The 20,767-nt window shown below is 39.3% G+C and overlaps 1 protein-coding gene across 1 annotated transcript in view; it reads left to right on the top strand.

The window, feature by feature from the left end:
- Nucleotides 1-20,767, top strand: part of ITGA1 (integrin subunit alpha 1) — a 171,019-nt gene that overhangs the window by 84,688 nt on the left and 65,564 nt on the right. The window contains exons 7-9 of the mRNA XM_060009511.1: nt 7,561-7,709; nt 11,637-11,787; nt 18,758-18,923. Coding sequence (XP_059865494.1) covers nt 7,561-7,709; nt 11,637-11,787; nt 18,758-18,923 — 466 coding nt within the window. The remainder of the gene's footprint in view (nt 1-7,560; nt 7,710-11,636; nt 11,788-18,757; nt 18,924-20,767) is intronic.

Below are 20,767 nucleotides of genomic sequence, written 5' to 3'. Positions count from 1 at the left end.
ACCCAGAAACTTAGCTCATTTTGGGCATTAAAATTTAGGCGCTGGTGTTATAACTCTAACTTAAGAATACAAGGTAATCGTATAATTCTAAATGAGGAAGTAATTCCATTCATTCATGATTCTTTGACTCAGTATACTTAATAGCTATTTTAAACACTTCTCTTTTTTTTAAAACTCCCTTGCCATTCTGTTGTGACTTTAAGTTTTATGAGAAAAAATTAGTGATTTTTGTGATTTCTAACAGCATCATTCCTTCCATATTCCTCACACTCACTTTCCTCCTTGTTCTTTTCTACCCTCAAAAGAGAAAAAGCCATTTGGATAATTAATTCAGTTTAATTTAGCAGATATTTATGAAGTATCTTATGGGTCAAGTATTATGCTAGATGTGATAGCAATATAAATAACAGACTTTAATACTTTGTCCCTAATCCTGAAAATCTTCCAACTTAGAAATGAAGCAAAGTCTTGTATTTGGATAATTGCAATGCATGACAGTGTGACATAAATATAACAAGGGTGAATAAAGCAGAACAATTAATTGATCTTTACGAGTAGATAGCTTAATATTAGAATAAAGCAATGTTTTCCAAGCTATGTTGTTTGAGGTGTTGAATATGTTCCTTACAAAAAAATATTCTCTTAAATAAAAATAAAATACATCAGGTCTTCCAATTCATGATTCACAACACATGTTTTCATATTAAAGATTCTGGGAGCACTTTCAAAAGAATCCGCGTATGAGTCAGAGTAGAGCAATGCAGGAGTGAGAGAAAGCCTTGCTCTTTTGCTCCATTTGAAATTTGTGGCATTTTTTTTACTTAATATAAATAGCAGAGGGAGGCAGACAGACAGAGACAGAGAAACTGTTATACTTTGTATTAACAATTGCTTTCCAAGATTATTTGATCATGGACTCTTTTTAAAAATTCATACCTAGCAACTGACAAAGTTAGTATTCCCTGGAAAAGGGGTAAGGGAGTACTAGTTTGGGGCTTATATGAAACATGATTGCAAATTTTATGTTTAAGTGGAAAGTTCTAAGTGTTACAAACCTCTTGTTCATGTAACAGAATCCTCAGCCAGTTGTGTGCCTGGTTTATGCTATAATGTGAATCAGCTCTTACTTCTCTTTGGACTTAGATTGTAATTACAACTGCTTAATCAAGAAGTTCAAACTGCATCTCCCCAGGAGCTAAATGTGTCCCTTACAGTTGTCTCTGAAAAGTAACTTTTCTTTCTACTGTGATTTATCTCCCCTTTATAAGAATCTACTGTTACTATCTTCATCTACTCTTTACTGATGCCATAAGCTGCTCTACCCATTCTCCCCTAAAGAAAGCCCACGTTTAACCCATTCTCCTTTTAGCTGCCATCTCTGCCTACTTTTTTGCATTTAGCAAAAATGCCTAGAACCTTTCCATCTTTACTCTTCCTCACCAGCTCTCTTCTTTTTTTTTATAAATTTATTTATTTATTTATTTTTGGCTGCGTTGCGTCGTCGTTGCTGCACCCGGGCTTTCTCTAGTTGCAGACAGCGTGGGCTCTTTGTTGTGGTGCACTGGCTTCTCATTGTGGTGGCTTCTTTTGTTGTGGAGCACGGGCTCTAGGCTCATGGGCTTCAGTAGTTGTGGCGCACGGGCTTAGTTGCTCCGCAGCATGTGGGATCCTCCCAGACCAGGGCCCGAACCCGTGTCTCCTGCATCGGCAGGTGGACTCCCAACCACTGCGCCACCAGGGAAGCCCCCTCACCAGCTCTCTTCTTAACTCCACCCTCTGGGTCTTGTACCATCCAATGCAATTGGCCACTTCAAGTCAAATATGGTGATTATTGATTGTTCATCTTTCCGCAAATTCTGGAATGCTTTAAATGTCTTTAATGATCATCCTTGACAGATTTTCCAGGCTCAAGCCTGCTTTGCTTCCTCCCATTCTACTATCATACTCTGCTGTCTGTTCTTTACCTGGGTAGCTCGTTCAGAAATCTGGATCCTCCTTCCTCCATGAGGGCCTTACAAGTGAGACGATAAATGTGCTTGTGATTCTCTCTCCCCCTGTTTCCTCACCATGTGTGTTCATCACTTTTTATCTCATTATTTAATTCTCATACTTATTTGGCTCGGTTGTAGATGCATGTATACCCATTATGCTAGTACAAATCTGTTTCACCTGCCTTAAATTATAAACTAAGCCGGGACTGAAACTATTTCTACTAAAGTGGGTCCCATCGGTACTCAGCAAAGCATTACATATGTCTTGTGATTTGAGCATTCTCCTGTGATGAAAATTAATAAATGGCACTCTTTTCTGGGGAAGACATAGCTGACCTTATTCTATCTGGTTCCTAAGAAAATAAGAACCCCTGTGTCAGCCGGAGACCTACACTGAATGTCATTTTCCTGAGATGTGAGTTCCCACTGCCCACTCTTCTAATTTCCCACACTTCTTTATGTCTCTCTTTTTCTGTTTATCATTATTTCCCTACTATCTCAGTTTTCTACTTGCCTATGTGAAATGTTATAGTCATCTAGTAAGAATGTACGAGGGTCAACTGTGAGCAAAGCAAAACAGTGGTAGAGGATAAGAGAATACCAGAAACTATGATGTAGTCCATACTCTTTACCCCTGCTTGCCCCTTCCTAACTTATAACGGAGTTGGGAGATAAAGCACGCATACAAAAGTTGAGAAGAACGCAGGGCTCACAGGAGCAGCACAGACAAGTTTGCTTCACAGTTTGAAGAAGGGGAAGATCAGTGTGGACTCTTGGCAACTAGGTGGACAAAGCTGCAGAGAAAGTGAAACTTGAATTGAATCTTACCGAATGGGTAGACTTAGCTTAGTTGGAGGGAAAAGGAAGGGCATTTTGTCTGGATAGAGTTCATCCTGAGGAGTCCTGAAGATGAGGATGAATAAAGAAGGTAGGGCCAGACTGTTGAGTGGCTGAAAGTCAGGAGGAAAAAACTGAATTTTAACCTATAGGCCTAGTATTTCAAGAAGCAGCTTGAAGCTTCATCTACTTTCTGTTTGAATTAGAAATACAATTCTCTTTTAAAGTATATTTCAAGGTCCTTGATGTAGGCAATGAAGAGTTATTGGAGTTTTTGAACAAGGAAGACACATGATAAAAGCAGAATTTAAAGACGGTTAATCTACTAGTAATATGTAGAAGGATTTGAGGAAGTGGAAATGGAGGGAGGGAGATCAGCAGTGGAAAGACCCGTGACTGCCGTGGTCCAGGTTCAAGGCAATGATGCCTGGCCTGGGCTGGAGAAGGAATGAAGAAACATAGGTAATAGTTGCCTTAGATCCAGTTCCCCAGAAGCAAACTCTGAGAAGAGGAGTCAAGTGATAGCAATTCATGAAGGGCGTGCTTCCAAAAGAAAATAGGAAGGGATTTGGGGGAACAAAACAGAGCAGCCACAGAGGACAAGAAAGCATGTGAGGGGCTTCCCTGGTGGCTCAGTGGTTGAGAGTCCGCCTGCCGATGCAGGGGACATGGGTTCGCGCCCCGGTCCGGGAAGATCCCACATGCCGCGGAGCGGCTGGGCCAGTGAGCCATGGCCGCTGAGCCTGCGCATCTGGAGCCTGTGCTCCGCAACAGGAGAGGCCGCAACAGTGAGAGGCCCGCGTACCGCAAAAAAAAATAAAAAGAAAGCATGTGAGTTCAGGTGAAGTCAAGGCCTCAGCCTGATCTGGAAGGGGCTCCAAGTTAAGTCAAGGGGCTGGTCTTGCATTTTCCTGCACTCAGGCATTACCTATGGATCAGGGCAAGGGGTGAAGAGGGAGAAAACTCCCAGGCACTTCTGACTCTTTGAACCTTGGGGCAAAGCAGCTCTAGCAGTCCAAGGACAATCATCTGGGGAAAGTCTCAGGTGGAGCTGTTAGAAGCAAAGTGTACAGAAAGGGTAAGGGAACAGGCAGTTATAAGTCCTCTTATATCCTAACATTTACAAAAAATAAGCTTATGAAAGTGAGATATATGTTAAGTAGTAAGAGAGATAGATGATAGAGAGATAGATAGAAGATATAAAGCACTGATCTCTGACATACCAAGGTGTTACATCTTCTGCTGTTTCTGGTGTGAAGATAATTTTTCCAGATAATCCAATTCATAGTAATCAGTTCATAGTATGTTCTATGAGATATGGAAAGTGCGTTGTAAATTTTACATCACAAAGCAGCCTTATTTAGTTGGCATGACTTCCATCTCTTCTCATGTGAACTCCTCCCCATGTATAAATGAGATGCTATTTTTTTCCTGAGGAGTTAATAGCTTATCACTAGAATTTGATCGAAGGGAACAGTACACTCATTAGTAAAAAGTAGTAGGATTGTTGGGCAGTGCTATGTGCAACCGCATTTGGGATTCATGAGCAAAACTTTAAAGTGAGACCAGTCTACAAGGTATGTGATTTTTGTCTAACAAAATTCAGTGTCATAGGATCACACACAGAGAAGGAGATATTTGGACTTAACCAGAGTTGGAAGTTAGCCAAGTTAGTTAATGGAGGGAAAAAAAGGTTAAAGTAGTTAAATGTTTGCAAGTAAATGATTATGGTGATGGATCATGGAATCTAGGCTGGGTACAAAAAAAAAAAAGATAAGATCTGTGAATTAATTAGACATCTTAATGTGGTCAAGGAATTGATGAATTGGATATACTAGGTAAATGAGCTGAAGTTAATGATCAGAGAGAAGAACACTTGACATTGAGATTGAGGTGCTGCAGTTTTTCCAGATGACAAGGTGAAGGCTAAGACCTTGGAAGTGGATGACATAGGCAGACTAGAGGAAAATATTACTAAAGCCAAGGAAGTCAAAGAAATGAGAGACTAGGGTGCTCAATAGATTCATCCAGGTAGTAAAATGTCCAAGAATAATGACAGGAGTGACAGTTTTCAAAGTTCTTTAGTCTCCTGCTTAATCAAATCTAAACAAAGAGAAATAAAAACAAAACCAACTCTGTAAGACACCCTGAATGGATGAGCAATTAACTTCCACAGCAGCATTTATTCACCTTGGTACCATAAATTAGGTATAATGATTATCTAAGTAACAAAATCATTTTACTTTTATTTACCCTGAGCATTTATATACACAAAGACAATGTCAAACCTACATGGTTTCCCTTAATAATTATTCAGTGTCTCTCTGGATTACTAATTAAAAGCTGTTAGGGTCATTGGGAAAAGAATTTTAAATCTATTCAGAGAGTAACAGATAACTGTACATAACATTTAATTGTCAAGGAAATAACCTGAATTGGAGTCATGGGAGACTAATAATTGTCTTTTTCTAATTATAACAGCACATAATCTTGGAACAGATGGTGACAGATATTAGGTGAAAGATACAGTCAAAGAGCAAACCTAACCTGAACATGGATTGAGCAGATTTTGTGTTTATTCAGCTTACGGTGTACCTTCTCTTATACTCGCACATGTTCTCTAATTATTTCTTATTTATCTTATACCTGATTCAGCAATTCTAAGGAAGGATTCGTATATTCTATTTCTTTTTTAAAAAATATGATCTATTTACTTGTTTGTTTGTCTGTTTTATCGTATTTTCTAATGTATCTCAGTTGGCTAGCTAGCTACCTGAACTCACTGAGTGGCCATGATGTGGCAGCAGCATTTAGCAAAAGCTGAGGTGATTAGAAAATGGGGGGAAGTCAGCTATATGTCAATTTTTAAAAAAAGAAAAAATTTTTAATTTAAAAATAAAAGAGGAGACTTAAGTGGGCACATAATTCTATGTGCTGTAACAAGTGAGTTTACACCTATAAAGATTTAACACGAGCACCTAAAAAACGAAATATGACTAGAAAAAAAAAAAAGAAAGAAAATGAGGGGATTTGGGCGAGGTAAGTTTTTACTGAGACAAAATAGAGAGGTGAAGGATACACATCCTAGACTAGGCCTCCTTCTGCCCCTTCATTATGGAAAGTGAGGTTTCTTTAACTCAGCTTCTTCATTTATAGAATGTGACACTAATTTCTGTTACTATAATTTGAATAAGTTAGGAAAGAAAGCTAAAAAAAGCAGTAAAAATATAGGATAGTATTCAGGCATGGTGGCGTAATTGCTCCAGGTTGTCTAGTATACTCCAGAAGGTGGCGCAGAGACGATAAAGATTATGCTTATTGGGAGTTCTCTTATTTGTTTCTGCAAGTGCCAGGGTATGCTTTTGGTTTCCAAAAGGACCAAGCTGTAGAAATGTATCTATAAATCAGACAAATAATTAAGCCTAAAGATTTCTGACAACAGTGACATCAAGGGAGGTACAAGGTAGACGCTGATCATTTATGCCGTTTGGAAATAGGATCAGACTTGGAAATAGGACTGGCTGAACAATGGGCAAACTAGACAACTGCCTGGAAAGAAAGCAGCCCTTTCTCAAATTACTTCCCCTACCTAAGAAACGAAGTGCCCAGAACTCCTACATTAAAAAGACATTCCTTTGGGTAAAGGATTCTCTGAGTCCCTAATTTTGGGGTAGGAAGGTTAAACAAAAAGTAACGTCAGGCACAATTCTTGATATAGATTAGTTTATTGGTTCACATAAACCTTCAAAGGAGGGTGTAGAAAAAGGATAAGGAAAATGGGCAAGGGGTGGGAGAGGGTATGGAGCAAGGGAAATCGAAGCAGTGGCACTTAACCTTCTAATTCCTTTTCCTTCATGATGGCTCTGCAGTTAGCTGCCTGCATTATCCAACCTGTAGGAAAGAAAGAATGAAAGGAGAATGGCAGTAAGAGAGGGAAGACAGAGAACAAGAAAAGAGAGGGAAGGGCTGATTTAGGAGATGTGACGCTACAGCTGAGCTACGTAAAGCAGGAAGCACATGTGTGTCTTTGCCAGATACGTGCCCTGCTTATGCTTCCAACTTCATCTTGTCCCTCTCTCCCCTCCTAGCTTGGCCCAGACTCACTGACTTTCTTTCTGTTCTTAGAGCACCTACCACTTTCCCAACTCAGCTTCTTCACTTACACAGTTCCCTTTGTGCGGACCCCATCCTCCCTCTCAGCCACCATCTGAACAGGTCTCCACCCTTCTAGCACATGTCTTTTAAGTCTCAAATATCACTTCTGAAAGGCCTTCCCTGAGCCTTCACTTTAAATTAGGCTCCTAGGTTATACTTGCCAATAATAGCTTTTCTGTTACAGCCCTTTTCACAGTTTGCGATTGAACCTGTATTTAAATGATTCTTGTGTTTAATCTGTCTCTCCCTCTAGTTTAGAAGCTCCATGAAGGCAGAGGCCATGTCAGTTTCATGTTCTACCCCCTCCCCAAGCTTACCAGAGTCATTCAGTAAACACTGTTGAAGAGATAAGCCAGTCCTTTGAGAGGTTTAATAACACTTTCATTTGTGTTCTTTGGCATCCACAAATGGCAGTGATCATTACTGTCAAAGTAGAAAGATTTGTGTACTGATAGAGTTTTAAACTCATCTGAAAGACTAAAATGTATTACTACATCTGATGCATATGTTTAAACGCAAAAAAATTGAAACAGGTAAGTCTGCTAGATGGATAACTCACAGTGGCTTGGTATTTCAGGTTGGAATTGTACAGTATGGAGAAAATGTAACCCATGAGTTCAACCTCAATAAGTACTCATCAACGGAAGAGGTGCTTGTTGCAGCAAATAAAATAGTCCAGAGAGGTGGCCGCCAGACGATGACAGCCCTTGGAATAGACACAGCAAGGTATATGGATAAAAAAATAAGCCAAAGTAAAAGTCTGTGCAAAAATTACTGCTTATGATCTAGCCCTTTGGAGTATTAATTGAACAGTTGCCTTAGCAATATTTAAAGCCATTTTGTTGAAAAGAGATTCAACTGATTAACTAATAGTTATAGGATCAAATTTTTCTATATTACAGTCTCATCACTCTTCTTATCTTTCCTCTTATTCCAAGGCTTTGACTGATGGAGAATCAGTCCAAAAAATCGCTGTAGTCTACGGCATCACATTCTTGGGTACTAAGACATAATATTAGATAATATCTTTTCCTTTTATTCTTTGTTTTCAGCCTCTAGGAATCTCAATCTAAAAAAATGGATTAATATCAGTCCGCTTCTACTCAATATATATCTATACCCTAATATGTCTATAATTTTACAGCATTTTACAGATTTAAATTTTACGGATTTAGGGTTATTGAAGCTCTCAAATAAGAGGTTTTAAGAGGACAAACTAAATGCTGTCTTATTTGAAATCATTTTCAGTGAAAAGATTGAAAAGAAGTGGAGGGACTTCCCTGGTGGTCCAACGGTTGGGACGTTGTCTTCCAATGCAGGGGGTGCGGGTTCCCACATGCCTCACGGCCAACAAAGAACCAAAGCATAAAACAGAAGCAGTATTGTAGCAGGTTCAATGAAGACTTTATAAATGGTCCACATCAAAAAAAAAATCTTAAAAAAAAAAAAAGAAGTGGAAAGGATTTCATGATTCGTGCTCTTTCTCTTTCTTCCTTACTTTCTCCAAATTCCCTCTAATTCACATCCCTCCCTTCCTCCCTTCTGCAGTTTCCTTCATGGAGCACACATAACCCACCCTGTGGTTGAATTTCATCCTATAAGAACCTACAGAACTGTCCTTTTCTTACAATGTTCAGCTCCTCTTCTCTGTATTTTTTCTGATCTCCCTCAGCTCTTATCTTTTGCTGTTTCTCCCCTTAATCATCATGAAAGCTTCTGAACAAAAACTAAACAATACCAACATCACAGGAAATCTAATGGTCAGTTTGACTAATGTTAAGGATCCTTCTCTTAAGTGCCTTGAACTTCTGGACACTCAACTGATTCTGAAGAGTTGATTACCCATGGCCTCACTTCACCTGCCTGCTAAGATCAGTGTTTTAAGGGGGCTGAAACAGTTAATATGGATACTCCAAAGAATGGGTTGGATTTTCAAAAATTTAAAATTTCATGTGCAGCTTTTAGACTCATAAATGTTAGAAAAGCATGTGGTTCTAGTTATATGGGGCCCATGAGAAAAATAACCACAAACAGATGGGGTAATTTTACATTTACCTGCCCGTAGATCACCAATTTGCATGCACAAAAGTGCACACGTTTAGGTGTGCTGAGTGTGCATTCTTAAATAATTGACTAAGTGTGACCGCACATTCAAAGTAAATCAGAGCGTTCTTTGAAAGCCCTGAGCCTGTAGGGAACTTTGTTTTCCAAAGGCAACCGCTTAAGATGAATATTCATTTTTGAAAACTAACTGCAGAAATATTCTGGCTGCTTTTGCTCCTGCATAAATACCACTCTAAATACCTTGTCCCTATATGGTTTTTGCCTATGTGTTTCACAGAGGGTCTAGCTGTAGGACACAGAGTTTATTGAGTTTTGTATAAAAATAAGACTCCATAATGATATTACTAAGTACTCTTCTTTTTTTTTTTTTTTTTTGCGGTACGCGGGCCTCTCACTGTTGTGGCCTCTCCCGTTGCGGAGCGCAGGCTCAGCGGCCATGGCTCACGGGCCCAGCCGCTCCGCGGCATGTGGGATCTTCCCGAACCGGGTCACGAACCCGCGTCCCCTGCATCGGCAGGCGGAGTCTCAACCACTGCGCCACCAGGGAAGCTCTTAAGTTTATTTTTAATTGTTCTTTATTCTTTTCAGGCAGGACCAGTTGTAAATAATATTTCTAAATGTTTTAGAATCCTTTACCTCCATTTTCAGTGTCTCCCAGTTCAAAATATTTTTGTGTCCCCTTAACCCTATCCCAAATTTTCTTTCTTTTCATTGCTTCACAGTGTTTAATCATAAGGCCTGGATTCTCCTGTCCCAAAGAAAGGGATTCTCCTGGGATATGTTAATGTTTAAAAACATGCGGGGAAGTCAATGCTTATTTTAAAGAAAGAATACTGGATGGTGGTAATTGGGGGTCAAGGGCAATTTGCTGAAGATATTTGAAACAGAAAGGGTATACTCAAGAGCTCTGCCATAGAAAGCCAGCCCTAGCTACCAGATTTTCTTTAAGGAAGGTGGTTTGATCATCTCCTTCAGCTGATGTTCATTTAGTTATGACCTTGATCTTCAAGAGAATTAGGAAGTTTTGGTGATCCTCTAAGGAATTAAAACTGTAAAAAGGATTAAATCTTATCATATCCATGTGCAAACTTCATTTAGAGACTAGCCTTTAACATCTATTTTTCACCTTTGTCTGTACATAGAAAGAACTCAGAGAATCTGTTTGTGTGGTGTAGAGGACAGAGACACACAGTTTGCCAGTGATCAATATATTTTTTTTAAATAGCTTCTTTTTCTCTTTTGAAAATTTTAAAATGTAAAAAACAGTACAACAAAATCCTATGTGCACATCAAACAGAATCAACAGTTGTTAACATCTTGTCATATTTGCTGTTAGTCCTTTTAAAGGAAAAATAAACACAGATAAAATCGCCTTGCTCACATCACAAGGATCCTCTCTCCCTGCTCACAAAATACCCACTACTGTGCATTTACTATATATCTACAGTAGAGCCAATGTGTACTGTGGCAAACTGTTGGAAGGTGAAAGACAGGTGTTTCTTTGGTATATCTCAGCTGCAGCTGTTTGTCCTTATGACCAAAGTAAAATATTTAAAATGCTTATTCAGCACAATGATTGCTGCATTTTACACCAAAATCTAAAAAATATTATATGAAATCCATTCACTGTTTCAGTCCTAAGTAAAATGTACTCTTCTTTTCGAAGGCTCCAGAAGGGAAAGTAGTTGAGTAAAAGAAAGTAATGGAGGGAAAGTGTGCCTGAGTGAGTGTGTGTGTGTGTGTGTGTGTGTGTGTGTAGAAGGTACAAAACAAACAAAAACTGTCAGTTTCCCGTATCTTCCATCTCTTTCCATAAATGCTTGTTGAATTAAATCAAAATTCCTTTCTTTGAAGTTAGGTTATAGCATTTTTCCTTTCTCTCCATGCCACCTCCTCCCACCTCACCCCCAGCAGCTTGTGTCCTAAAACCTAGTTCAGACTTTCATAGCTATGCCAAACGCTCCTTGCCCCCCAGAAGCCTACTCTGTCACTGACTCAGACCACTGCCATCTGCAGTCTTTAATTCCTATGTCTGAATTTTTACCCCACATCCAAGCGCACTCTCAATCACTCACAGCCATACAAATACTCTGTTTTCTCCCATGCCCCCTCCATAGCTTACAGGATGTCCAAGCTGTTCTGTGAATGTCAGAGTAGGTGGGGGAAGTGAGGACTAAAGCAAAAGCTCTGCCAGAAGCAGAAGGAAAGAGGCCTGTCAAGCAAGAGAAGGAGTGTTTACAGAAAAAGGAGTGACTGGGAAAGTATTTAAAATCTGACCTTCTCTAAATCTGCTGTATGCTTGTCACACTCTCCCTTTGAAGTTTCCAAAGAATGAAAGACTGCTGCCTTTTGTTAATGGGATCTGTGGTGACTGGCAAAATGGTAACCTCTCCATCATCTGGAATAAGTCTTAAACTATTACAAACAATAAGCATCATGCCTCCCAGCTTGAACAATGGGCAACAATGTTGATCTTGGAGGGAAAGCACTGGGCTACCTGGAGTTGGCAGTGTTTTCATTTTGTTTACCACTTTGCCTAACCTTGGGCTGGTGTTTTATTTGCTGCCCTTTTGTCTGTGATTATTTCAGGAAAGAAGCTTTCACTGAAGCCCGGGGTGCCCGAAGAGGGGTTAAAAAAGTCATGGTAATTGTGACTGATGGAGAGTCCCATGACAACCATCAACTGAATAAGGTCATCCAGGACTGTGAAGATGAAAGCATTCAGCGGTTTTCCATAGCTGTAAGTACAGGGCTAGAGATGGCTTTCAGGCTGTGGTGTGAAGAGAAAAGCTGTGTGCATATCATGGTTATTTTATGAGAGTTACACAAACAAGGTTGAAAAACAGAAACTTCTCCATTTGGAAGTAAACTCTATGGGGGCAGGATTGGGTCTTGCCCCTTTTGTGTCTTCAGCACCCGACACAGTGCTAGGCAAATGGAGACTCAGCAAACAATCACTACAAGAAAGGAAGGAAGAAAATAAGGAAAGATAAAAGGAGGTAGAAGGGAGAAAATACATAAGAAGAAGGAAGGAAGGGTGAGAGAGAGAAAGGGACAGAAATAGGGAGGGGAAAAGAGGAAGGGGAAGGGGGAAAAGATGGAGGGATGGAGGGAGGAAGGCATATGCCTCAGTCTAGGGGGAGGGGAGTTTCTTAAAGTGATTTTTTAAATAAGTCAGAGAACAAAAGAGTTCAGAACTCTAAAAGTTCAACCAAAATTGTTTTTCAACAAAATCCCTTTTATTTATAGTAACAACAGATATTGCCCACAATTGTTTTTCAGCAATTAATCAGGGATATTTCCTTTTTCTCTTTCAAAAGTGTGATCAGTGAAAGACACTCCACCAATAGTAGGTAGGGAAGAAAAATAGATTCATCCCTGATGAAGTCCCAGAACACACAATTGATTCACTTCTTCCCTGGGGCAAGGTGACTGTACTTCTTATTTTATAACCAAGATAACTAGGTTGTAAACACTTGCAACATTTTCTTTCTCATTTGGGGTACAAGATGTAAAAAAAAAAAAAAATTAAAACATCTCATTATTTCTCTTTCCCTTTGTTGTTACTTCGGTAAGTTATCTTTTGCCAACTGTTATTCAATCGATTATTACCTCTCCTGTTAACTATAGCTATTTTGATCTTTTCGGTGGTTGAGAATAATTCCATATGGCTCAGCCTTCACTCAGAGATACTGTCCACAATTAGAGTCTATGCTCGGTCTCTTTAGTATGCAAAGCCAGCGCATGCCCAGTTTGTCCCACACAACCGGGTACCAGAGGTGCCATCATTTGTTCACTTTCTTCCCAGAGGATATAGTCTAGCATTCCAGGCCCCGTAGATGCAGGCCATGAGCTGAATTAACCATCAGCAGCATTAACAACGTTCGGGAAACTTCAGTGGAAAGAAAGTATCTATCAATGGATTGCTTCTTAATTTTAAGGGAATCTTATATCACTTTTGCATTGTATCTGGCTACATAATCAGTATTTCTTGCCCTTAAATCTCTATTTCCCTTTGTTGTATCCCTGGTTGATCATTCATACTTTGCCTTTTATCTGATCAAAAAGAGGTCTCATGATTGCATTAATCTTCCTGGAGAACCATAAACTCATGAGTTCCTTTCCCATTTTAATCAGTGAATTAGCGTCAACTTGATCTTTGAAATGGTATAAACAAAGTATAGGAAACTTTCACTTTAGCAATAATTATTTATTTTCCTAATTCATATTTTTTCCTCAGTGAACCTTATATTTTTTTTTAGTTTGTGCCAAACTAGGAAATAAGCCATTTATTTTACTTTCTCTCTTTGTTTATTCACACAGAAAGGTTTCAGACTTTTCTCCACGTCTATTCATGATGCATGAGATCAAATGTTCACGGGGGTCTGTAGCCCTGTTATGTCCTGGACTGTTCCTCCTACTCCATCTTTTTTTTTTTTTTTTTTTTTTTTTTTTTGCGGTACGCGGGTCTCTCACTGTTGTGGCCTCTCCCGTTGCGGAGCACAGGCTCCAGACACGTAGGCTCAGCAGCCATGGCTCACAGGCCCAGCCGCTCCATGGCATGTGGGATCTTCCCGGACAGGGCCACGAACCCGTGTCCCCTGCATCGGCAGGCGGACTCCCAACCACTGCACCACCAGGGAAGCCCCTCCATCTGTTTTTTCCCCACCATTTGATCCTGAACACCAGAGCCATATGTTTTGGGGGGAGACAACACTCAAAAAAGGTTGATTACCGAAACTATAAGCACTCTGTGATAAAACTGCACACATTTCCTGTGAAACATCCAGATTTGGTGAGGGTGCTAAGCTGGTTGGAGACCCTGTTACATGGTCTCTATTCTGTCACTTGAGGATATTAGACATTGCTAGCAGGAGACTGGTGGGTTTTGGGGGGGGGGTTGTTTGTTTTGTTTTTTAAGTTTTCTTCTTTTTTTTTTTCTTTTTACAAATTTATTTATTTTTGGCTGCGTTGGGTCTTCATTGCTGCACGCGGGTTTCTCATTGCAGTGGCTTCTCTTGTTGCGGATCACGGGCTCTAGGCACGTGGGCTCAGTAGTTGTGGCTTCTGGGCTCTATAGCGCAGGCTCAGTAGTTGTGGCACACGGGCTTAGTTGCTCCGTGGCATGTGGGATCTTCCTGGACCAGGGATCGAACCCTTCTCCCCTGCACTGGCAGGCAGATTCTTAACTACTATGCTACCAGGGAAGCCCAGGAGACTGTTTTATATTCAGATTCTAATCTTAGAAGATAATGGCTGTGAAAGTGTATCACCTACAGCATTCAAATGAAAATAAGCAACTTAGAAAGTATCTTAGAATTTCATTCATTTGCACACAAAAGGCACTGTGCTACATGTAAATGAGCCTTACACTTTACATTTGACATATTTGCCTCAAGGGAGTTTCAATTCTGAATGTCTATTCCAGGTAAATATTAGCAGAACACCAAATGCCTGGGCTTGACGTATTTGTATTAAGTGAAACAGAAGTAATTTTTAAGTATTATTTTGTATCTCTTTTGATTCATGGAAAATAATGTTTTTACCAGCTACCAGACCCTTGGGTGAAGGACCAAAATACATTTCTCCCTGTTTTCATTTTCATTCTGTGATGCAAAATAGTTCAAACTGGATGCAAGTGATAGTAATTCCAGGGAATTCTTTTCTCTTATAGTTTCTTCTAAATATATGCTCGCATATTACATTTATACATTTTACTTTTATTAAGTATGTCAGTTGGGCATCTTCCCCATTGAACTTTACCCATTTGTCTGTGTCCTGTGACATAGAGCACTAAATAGCTGACAATGTTTACATCACAGTTAAGAACCTAAATTACACATAGTCCAGGAGCCTTTACAATTTTTGTGTATTTTCAACAACATCAACTTGTAAGTGAAATGGAAGTTAACATGTCAATTCAATAGTGAATCTAGAATATGGTAAATAGGAACCAAGGAGGAAAAATAGTGATTTTTCAGCCCAGGATGTCATATATATAACTTACAGAATAAATTAGGTAAATCAATGGGGACTCAGAAGGCTTCACACCATACGGAATTTGTTTAAGTCTAAAAGAAATCCATGCATAGCAAAACTACTGACAAAAGAGGAGTCTGCCAGTGTGTTCAGAGGAGAAGACCAAGCAGAGAGTGGGGTGTTGAGCAAGGCCCCAGTGATCCTGAAACCCACACCATGGATGGAATGGAGGCTCCAGAGCTCGGAGACTGCCTTTTCCATCCTTAGTCTAGGGCATGTACATCCAGCTCTGGTGAGATACCCAACTATAGGAAGAGCATCTTAACTGTTTTTAAATGAGAGAGGATTTGTTCAATGTAATAAGAGCAAGTGGCCCTTGGGTTTTCCCTCTCTATTTGGACAATTCTCTACTACCATTCCATTAATTCTCTTACCCCTCAAGCAGCTAAAGTGGGAAAAGCACTAGTGGCCTCTGTTCAAATATAAACCACTTCTGATGTTTGGCATTTGCTTTTCAGCCAGATAAACAAGAGCTAAGTTTTTGTGTTCTGGTTCGATTTGTAAGCTGCTGGTATAGATCTTCCTACATAAATCTGGACGTAGTAGTTGAGAGTAATTTCAAAAATCAAAAAAACTCCCCAAACAGTATGCCAATTGTCTTAGAGCCACCTCTAGTTTTCCTAAATAGTGCGCTTTCTTCAAAACAGCTCAAAGTTAGTCACATACAATGAGGCATTTTGCCTCTAAGAACGTTTTACAGATGTAGGAGCTACGAAACTGACAAGGGCACTGGAGTGACTCCGCTGTGGTCCTGGAGCTTAGGAGGGGGTTCAGATGCTGCAGTACTTCCTCTGGGCTCCTCCAGCAAGGGGAAGGAGCCAGGAATAAATCCCCCACCCCCTTCTCACTAGGAAGGAAAATTTGAGAACCAATGCACTTGCTGCTTGACTACTTGGTGCCCAGCTCCTTTTGTCACATTAACATTTAGCGTACATTACAGTGATTCAGTTGTTGATCTTAAACCATTATGCGTTTTATGATATACAAATAAACGAGTATGTTGTAGGTTATAAACAACACTGAAAACAATAATTTTAGTTATTGTTTTTCTGCAAGTGAAAATCTGTACCCATCTTAATAAAAATGTCAGTTTTTAAATCTACCATTCTAAATCTAACATTAAAAAATACGTGTAGGGCTTCCCTGGTGGCACAGTGGTTGAGAGTCCGCCTGCCGATGCAGGGGACACGGGTTCATGCCCTGGTCTGGGAAGATCTCACATGCTGCGGAGCGGCTGGGCCCGTGAGCCGTGGCCGCTGAGCCTGTGCATCCGGAGCCTGTGCTCCACAACGGGAGAGGCCACAACAGTGAGAGGCCCGCGTACCACAAAAAAACAAAACAAAACAAAACAAAACAATAGAAATGTCCTATCTACACATCGGGTTGGGTTTTTTAAATTTTTTGCATTTTTAATTTACATATTATTTTTATTATTTATTTATTTAACTTCTTTTTGGCTGTGTTGTGTCTTCATTGCTGTGCGCGGGCTTTCTTTAGTTGCAGCGAGTGGGGGCTGTTCTTCATTGCAGGGTGCGGGCTTCTCATTGCACTGGCTTCTCTTGTTGCAGAGCATGGGCTCTAGGTAAGCAGGCTTCAGTAATTGTGGCTCGCGGGCTCTAGAGCGCAGGCTCAGTAGTTGTGGCACTCAGGCTTAGTTTCTCTGTGGCATTTGAGATCTTCCCAGACCAGGGCTCAAACCTGTGTCCCCTGAATTGGCAGGCAGATTCTTAACCACTTGCCACCAGGGAAGCCCTACATATTATTTTTAAAAGATTTTTTCATTTACTTTAACTTGAACATTTTCATATTTATATACATTTCTAAATATTAAGAAATATTTACATTAACAACTAAATTTTTCAGAAGAAAAAATGCAACATAAAAAAAATTAGTTGGACTTCATCAGAATTAAAAACTTCTACTCATCAAATGATCCTGTAACAAAAGGAAAAGGCAATATATAGACTGGGAGAAAATATTTACAAGACACATAAAGAGTATGTATCCAGAATATTGGGTTGGCCAAAAAGTTCGTTCAGTTAGTGAATACATTGTTCAATAAAATTTTTGGTGGAAATTTAAAATTTGTCTTTTATTTTTACTTAAAACCGAACAAACTTTATGGCCAACCCAATATATACAAAATCTCACAACTAAATAATAGGAAAACAAACAATCCATTTTCTTAAAAATTGGCAAAAGATCTGAACAGACACCACACCAAAAAAGGAAATACTATGGCAAATAATCAGGTCTCAATACCATTAGTCATTAGGGAAATGTAAATTAAATGAGATACCACTACACACCAATAGAATTGCTAAAACTGAAAAAAATTGCTAAAAAGAAAAAAACTGATAAAACCAAGTGCTGTCAAGGATGCAAAGCAACTGGGTCTCTCACACATCACTGGTCGGAAAGGTAAAATGGCAAAATGGAACAGTTATTCTGATAAACATTTTGGCAGTTTCTTATTCAGTTAAACATACACTTACTATAGAACCCAGCACTCTCATTCCTAGGTCTTTACTCAAGAAAAAATAAAACATAAACCTAAGTGCAAAAACTTACAGCAGCTTTATTCATAATCACTTGAAACTGAAAACAACCCAAATGTCCTCAACAAATGAATTGTGCTTCTACATAGTAGAGTCCTACTCAACAATAAAAATGACTGAATTACTGATACATGTGACAGCACGGATAACTCTTGAAAGCATTATGCAAAGTGAAAGAAGCCAGACACAAAAGACGACATGCTATTTGATTCCTTAAATTTAACGTTCTAGAAAAAGCAAAGCTATAAGGACAGAAAGTAGATCAGTGTTTGCAAGGAGTTAGAGGGAAGAGAAGACTGACTACAAAAGGACAAGAAGGAACTCTTTGGGGTCATGGAAATAGTCTAATCTCGATGTGTTAGTAACACAACTGTGTAGGTTTGTCAAAATTCATAGAATTGTACATCTAAAGAGGGTGAATTTTATTGTATATAAATTATATCTCAATAAACCTTACCTTAAAAAATTTAAAACTAAATGTTTGCGAAAACCCGCTAGAAGATCTAAATAATTATGGTTAACTATAGTAGATAATTCCTGCCTCTCTCTCTTCTCTATTTAAAAGAATGCCCCCGTCTTGAGCATTTTGTTTCAGACAGGAATGTCCCAATTGTTTATTTTCTAAATTGCCAAGTTAGACTACTACTTAGTCCAACATCTGTTTAAAAAATATACGTGTCTGACTTCCCCTTGGTAAGAGTTTCAGGAAGTACTGCCTATTTGAGATCAAGCAATTCACTGGCTAATTGCTTTTGCCAGCAAATGGTGATGTCACTGACCGGAATAATATCAGAAACACTCAGAAACTGTAACATTACTTTTGAACTATCAGACTTTAAAGATACAGCTGTTGATAAACAGGGACACAGGAATGCCAGAGAAGAAACTTTTGCAAACATACAAGATGCCCTTTATATTTTCCTACAGCAATTATAGAATATAACAGTTAATATTCTACAGATTCTGAAAATTACCCTTCTAAGAATGTGGAAGTACATAAAAATTTCATTATGCCACAGTACTATACACTCTCTTGCTTATTGACAAAATGCTTGAGATTCTTGTTTAACATATAGAATTTAAAAGATATTCTTGCTGTTTTTGTCGTCTTAGATTCTTGGCAGCTATAATCGAGGAAATTTAAGCACTGAAAAATTTGTGGAGGAAATAAAATCAATTGCAAGTGAACCCACGGAAAAGCATTTCTTCAATGTCTCTGATGAATTGGCACTAGTCACTATTGTTGAAGCTCTGGGAGAAAGAATCTTTGCCCTAGAAGGTATGACTAGTTCTCATAAGCCTGAATATTCTCTCTACAATTCAAACTCAACGTAATTGGTTTTGGTATTTGTTTCTACCACGTGGCTAATGCGTTTTTACTGTGTACAATAGCCACCATGGAACAATGTCCTCTTATATAAATCTGTCCATAGATGGCTGTTTCACATAGCACTGTGTCTGCTGGCAGCTCTCTTTGTAAGGACCCGGCAGTACTGATGTGAGGGCCAGATGAAGACAATGGTCAATGTAGACACACAAGAACAAAAATGTGCCCATGTGTTTTATTCCTTTTCTGTGACACAGGTTTAGAAAATGGAGACACTAACTCAAGTTTTGTTTTTGTCTTTGTTTTTCATTTTGGGCTTCTGTGGGACAGTTCTTGTATAATAACTTCTTTGTTCATTTATTTTCTCCTATTTTTCTCCTTGTCCATTTTAAAGGTCTTCATGGAACCCTGCCTCAAGACCCATGGCAGTGAAACATTGGTTCACTGTATTTGTCTGAGTCATGTTACTTCTTTGTAAATTTTTTCTTTGATTTTTCAACGGCAGCTGGCCATTGCGGATAACGAGTCATGACATTCCCTCCTCTGCCTTAGGTAGACAATGTCAAGGAACAATGTACTTTGGAACTAGATCTTCCCTGACAAAAAAAGAAGTCTTCAGAATTGTTATGCCAGGCAAAATTGAAAAAGCCTCTTCCTTCACATTCTCTGATAATCTGGAGACTCAGAGAACATGGCTTTTTTTCTCAACCTAGGATGAGAAACCACCAGACGGTTCTGCTCTTCTGCTCTGTCTGAATCCTATTGATAATCTGGAGACTCAGAGAACATGGCTTTTTTTCTCAACCTAGGATGAGAAACCACCAGACGGTTCTGCTCTTCTGCTCTGTCTGAATCCTATTGACTTTGTCCTTGTGAGGACAGGACACACTGAGGACTGTTGTTTTTCATCTTAAACATAGAAATTTACAAGCACCTTCTCAGTCTCCCCTTGGTGTCCATACATTTGTTGCTTACATCTGTGTCTCTATTTCATTTCTAAATCTCATCTTAAGTAAGCAAGTAAATATAACCTAAGACTTGTAGAAATGAATCCTGTAACAGCTATCAGGTGGAGGAGGGATCAATTTGCCTTAAATGACATTTTCAGATTCATTCTAACCTAACGACACCATGAGTTAAAGGTTATACATTGAAGTACCTACATACACAAGAAATGTCTCCATATTTAAAAACAAAATCATTTTATGAGGAACTCCATAGATTAAAAATGTCTCCCATATCTTCATTGCTGCACTTTCAGGACTAACCAAAAGCAGTGTTTTTACTAGCCTATTTATGTCTTTTTTCACAATGAGATCCAAAAGGGCTTCATTTCCTTGTTACTTTGGAAATCTCCATTTCCTATCAACATTTATCTTTAGATGACAACTAGCAGCAATTGTGAAAAACATGCTTGCTGAAGGACAGTGCCACCTAGTGAGGTGAGCGTACCAGCTATTTGCCCATAAAATCAGGAAACTACTGTCTCCCGTTCCCATCAAGCACTGGGAAAAATGCTGAAATTCCTAACCAGAAGCTGGTCAGAGTAGATATTGCAACACCCATGAACAAGTCCAGGGAGGAGCTGACATTAAGAAGTTCCGGCATGTACACTGTGCTTTGCCAAGATGCCAATTCAGCAGGCAGAATTTCACAGAGCTTCCTTCTCTCTGTTCTCAGTTGTTCTCTCTGTCCTCAGAACAGCGACAGGGGAAGGTGCTGGAACTATGTAGGTCTCCACTACTGCATTCTTATAATTGATCTTGCAGAGATAAATGAGAAAGCATCTTACACCA

The sequence above is a fragment of the Delphinus delphis genome, chromosome 3 (genome assembly GCF_949987515.2).
Source record: "Delphinus delphis chromosome 3, mDelDel1.2, whole genome shotgun sequence".
Taxonomy (NCBI): Eukaryota; Metazoa; Chordata; class Mammalia; order Artiodactyla; family Delphinidae; genus Delphinus; species Delphinus delphis.
This window is presented reverse-complemented; position numbering and strand designations above follow the sequence as displayed.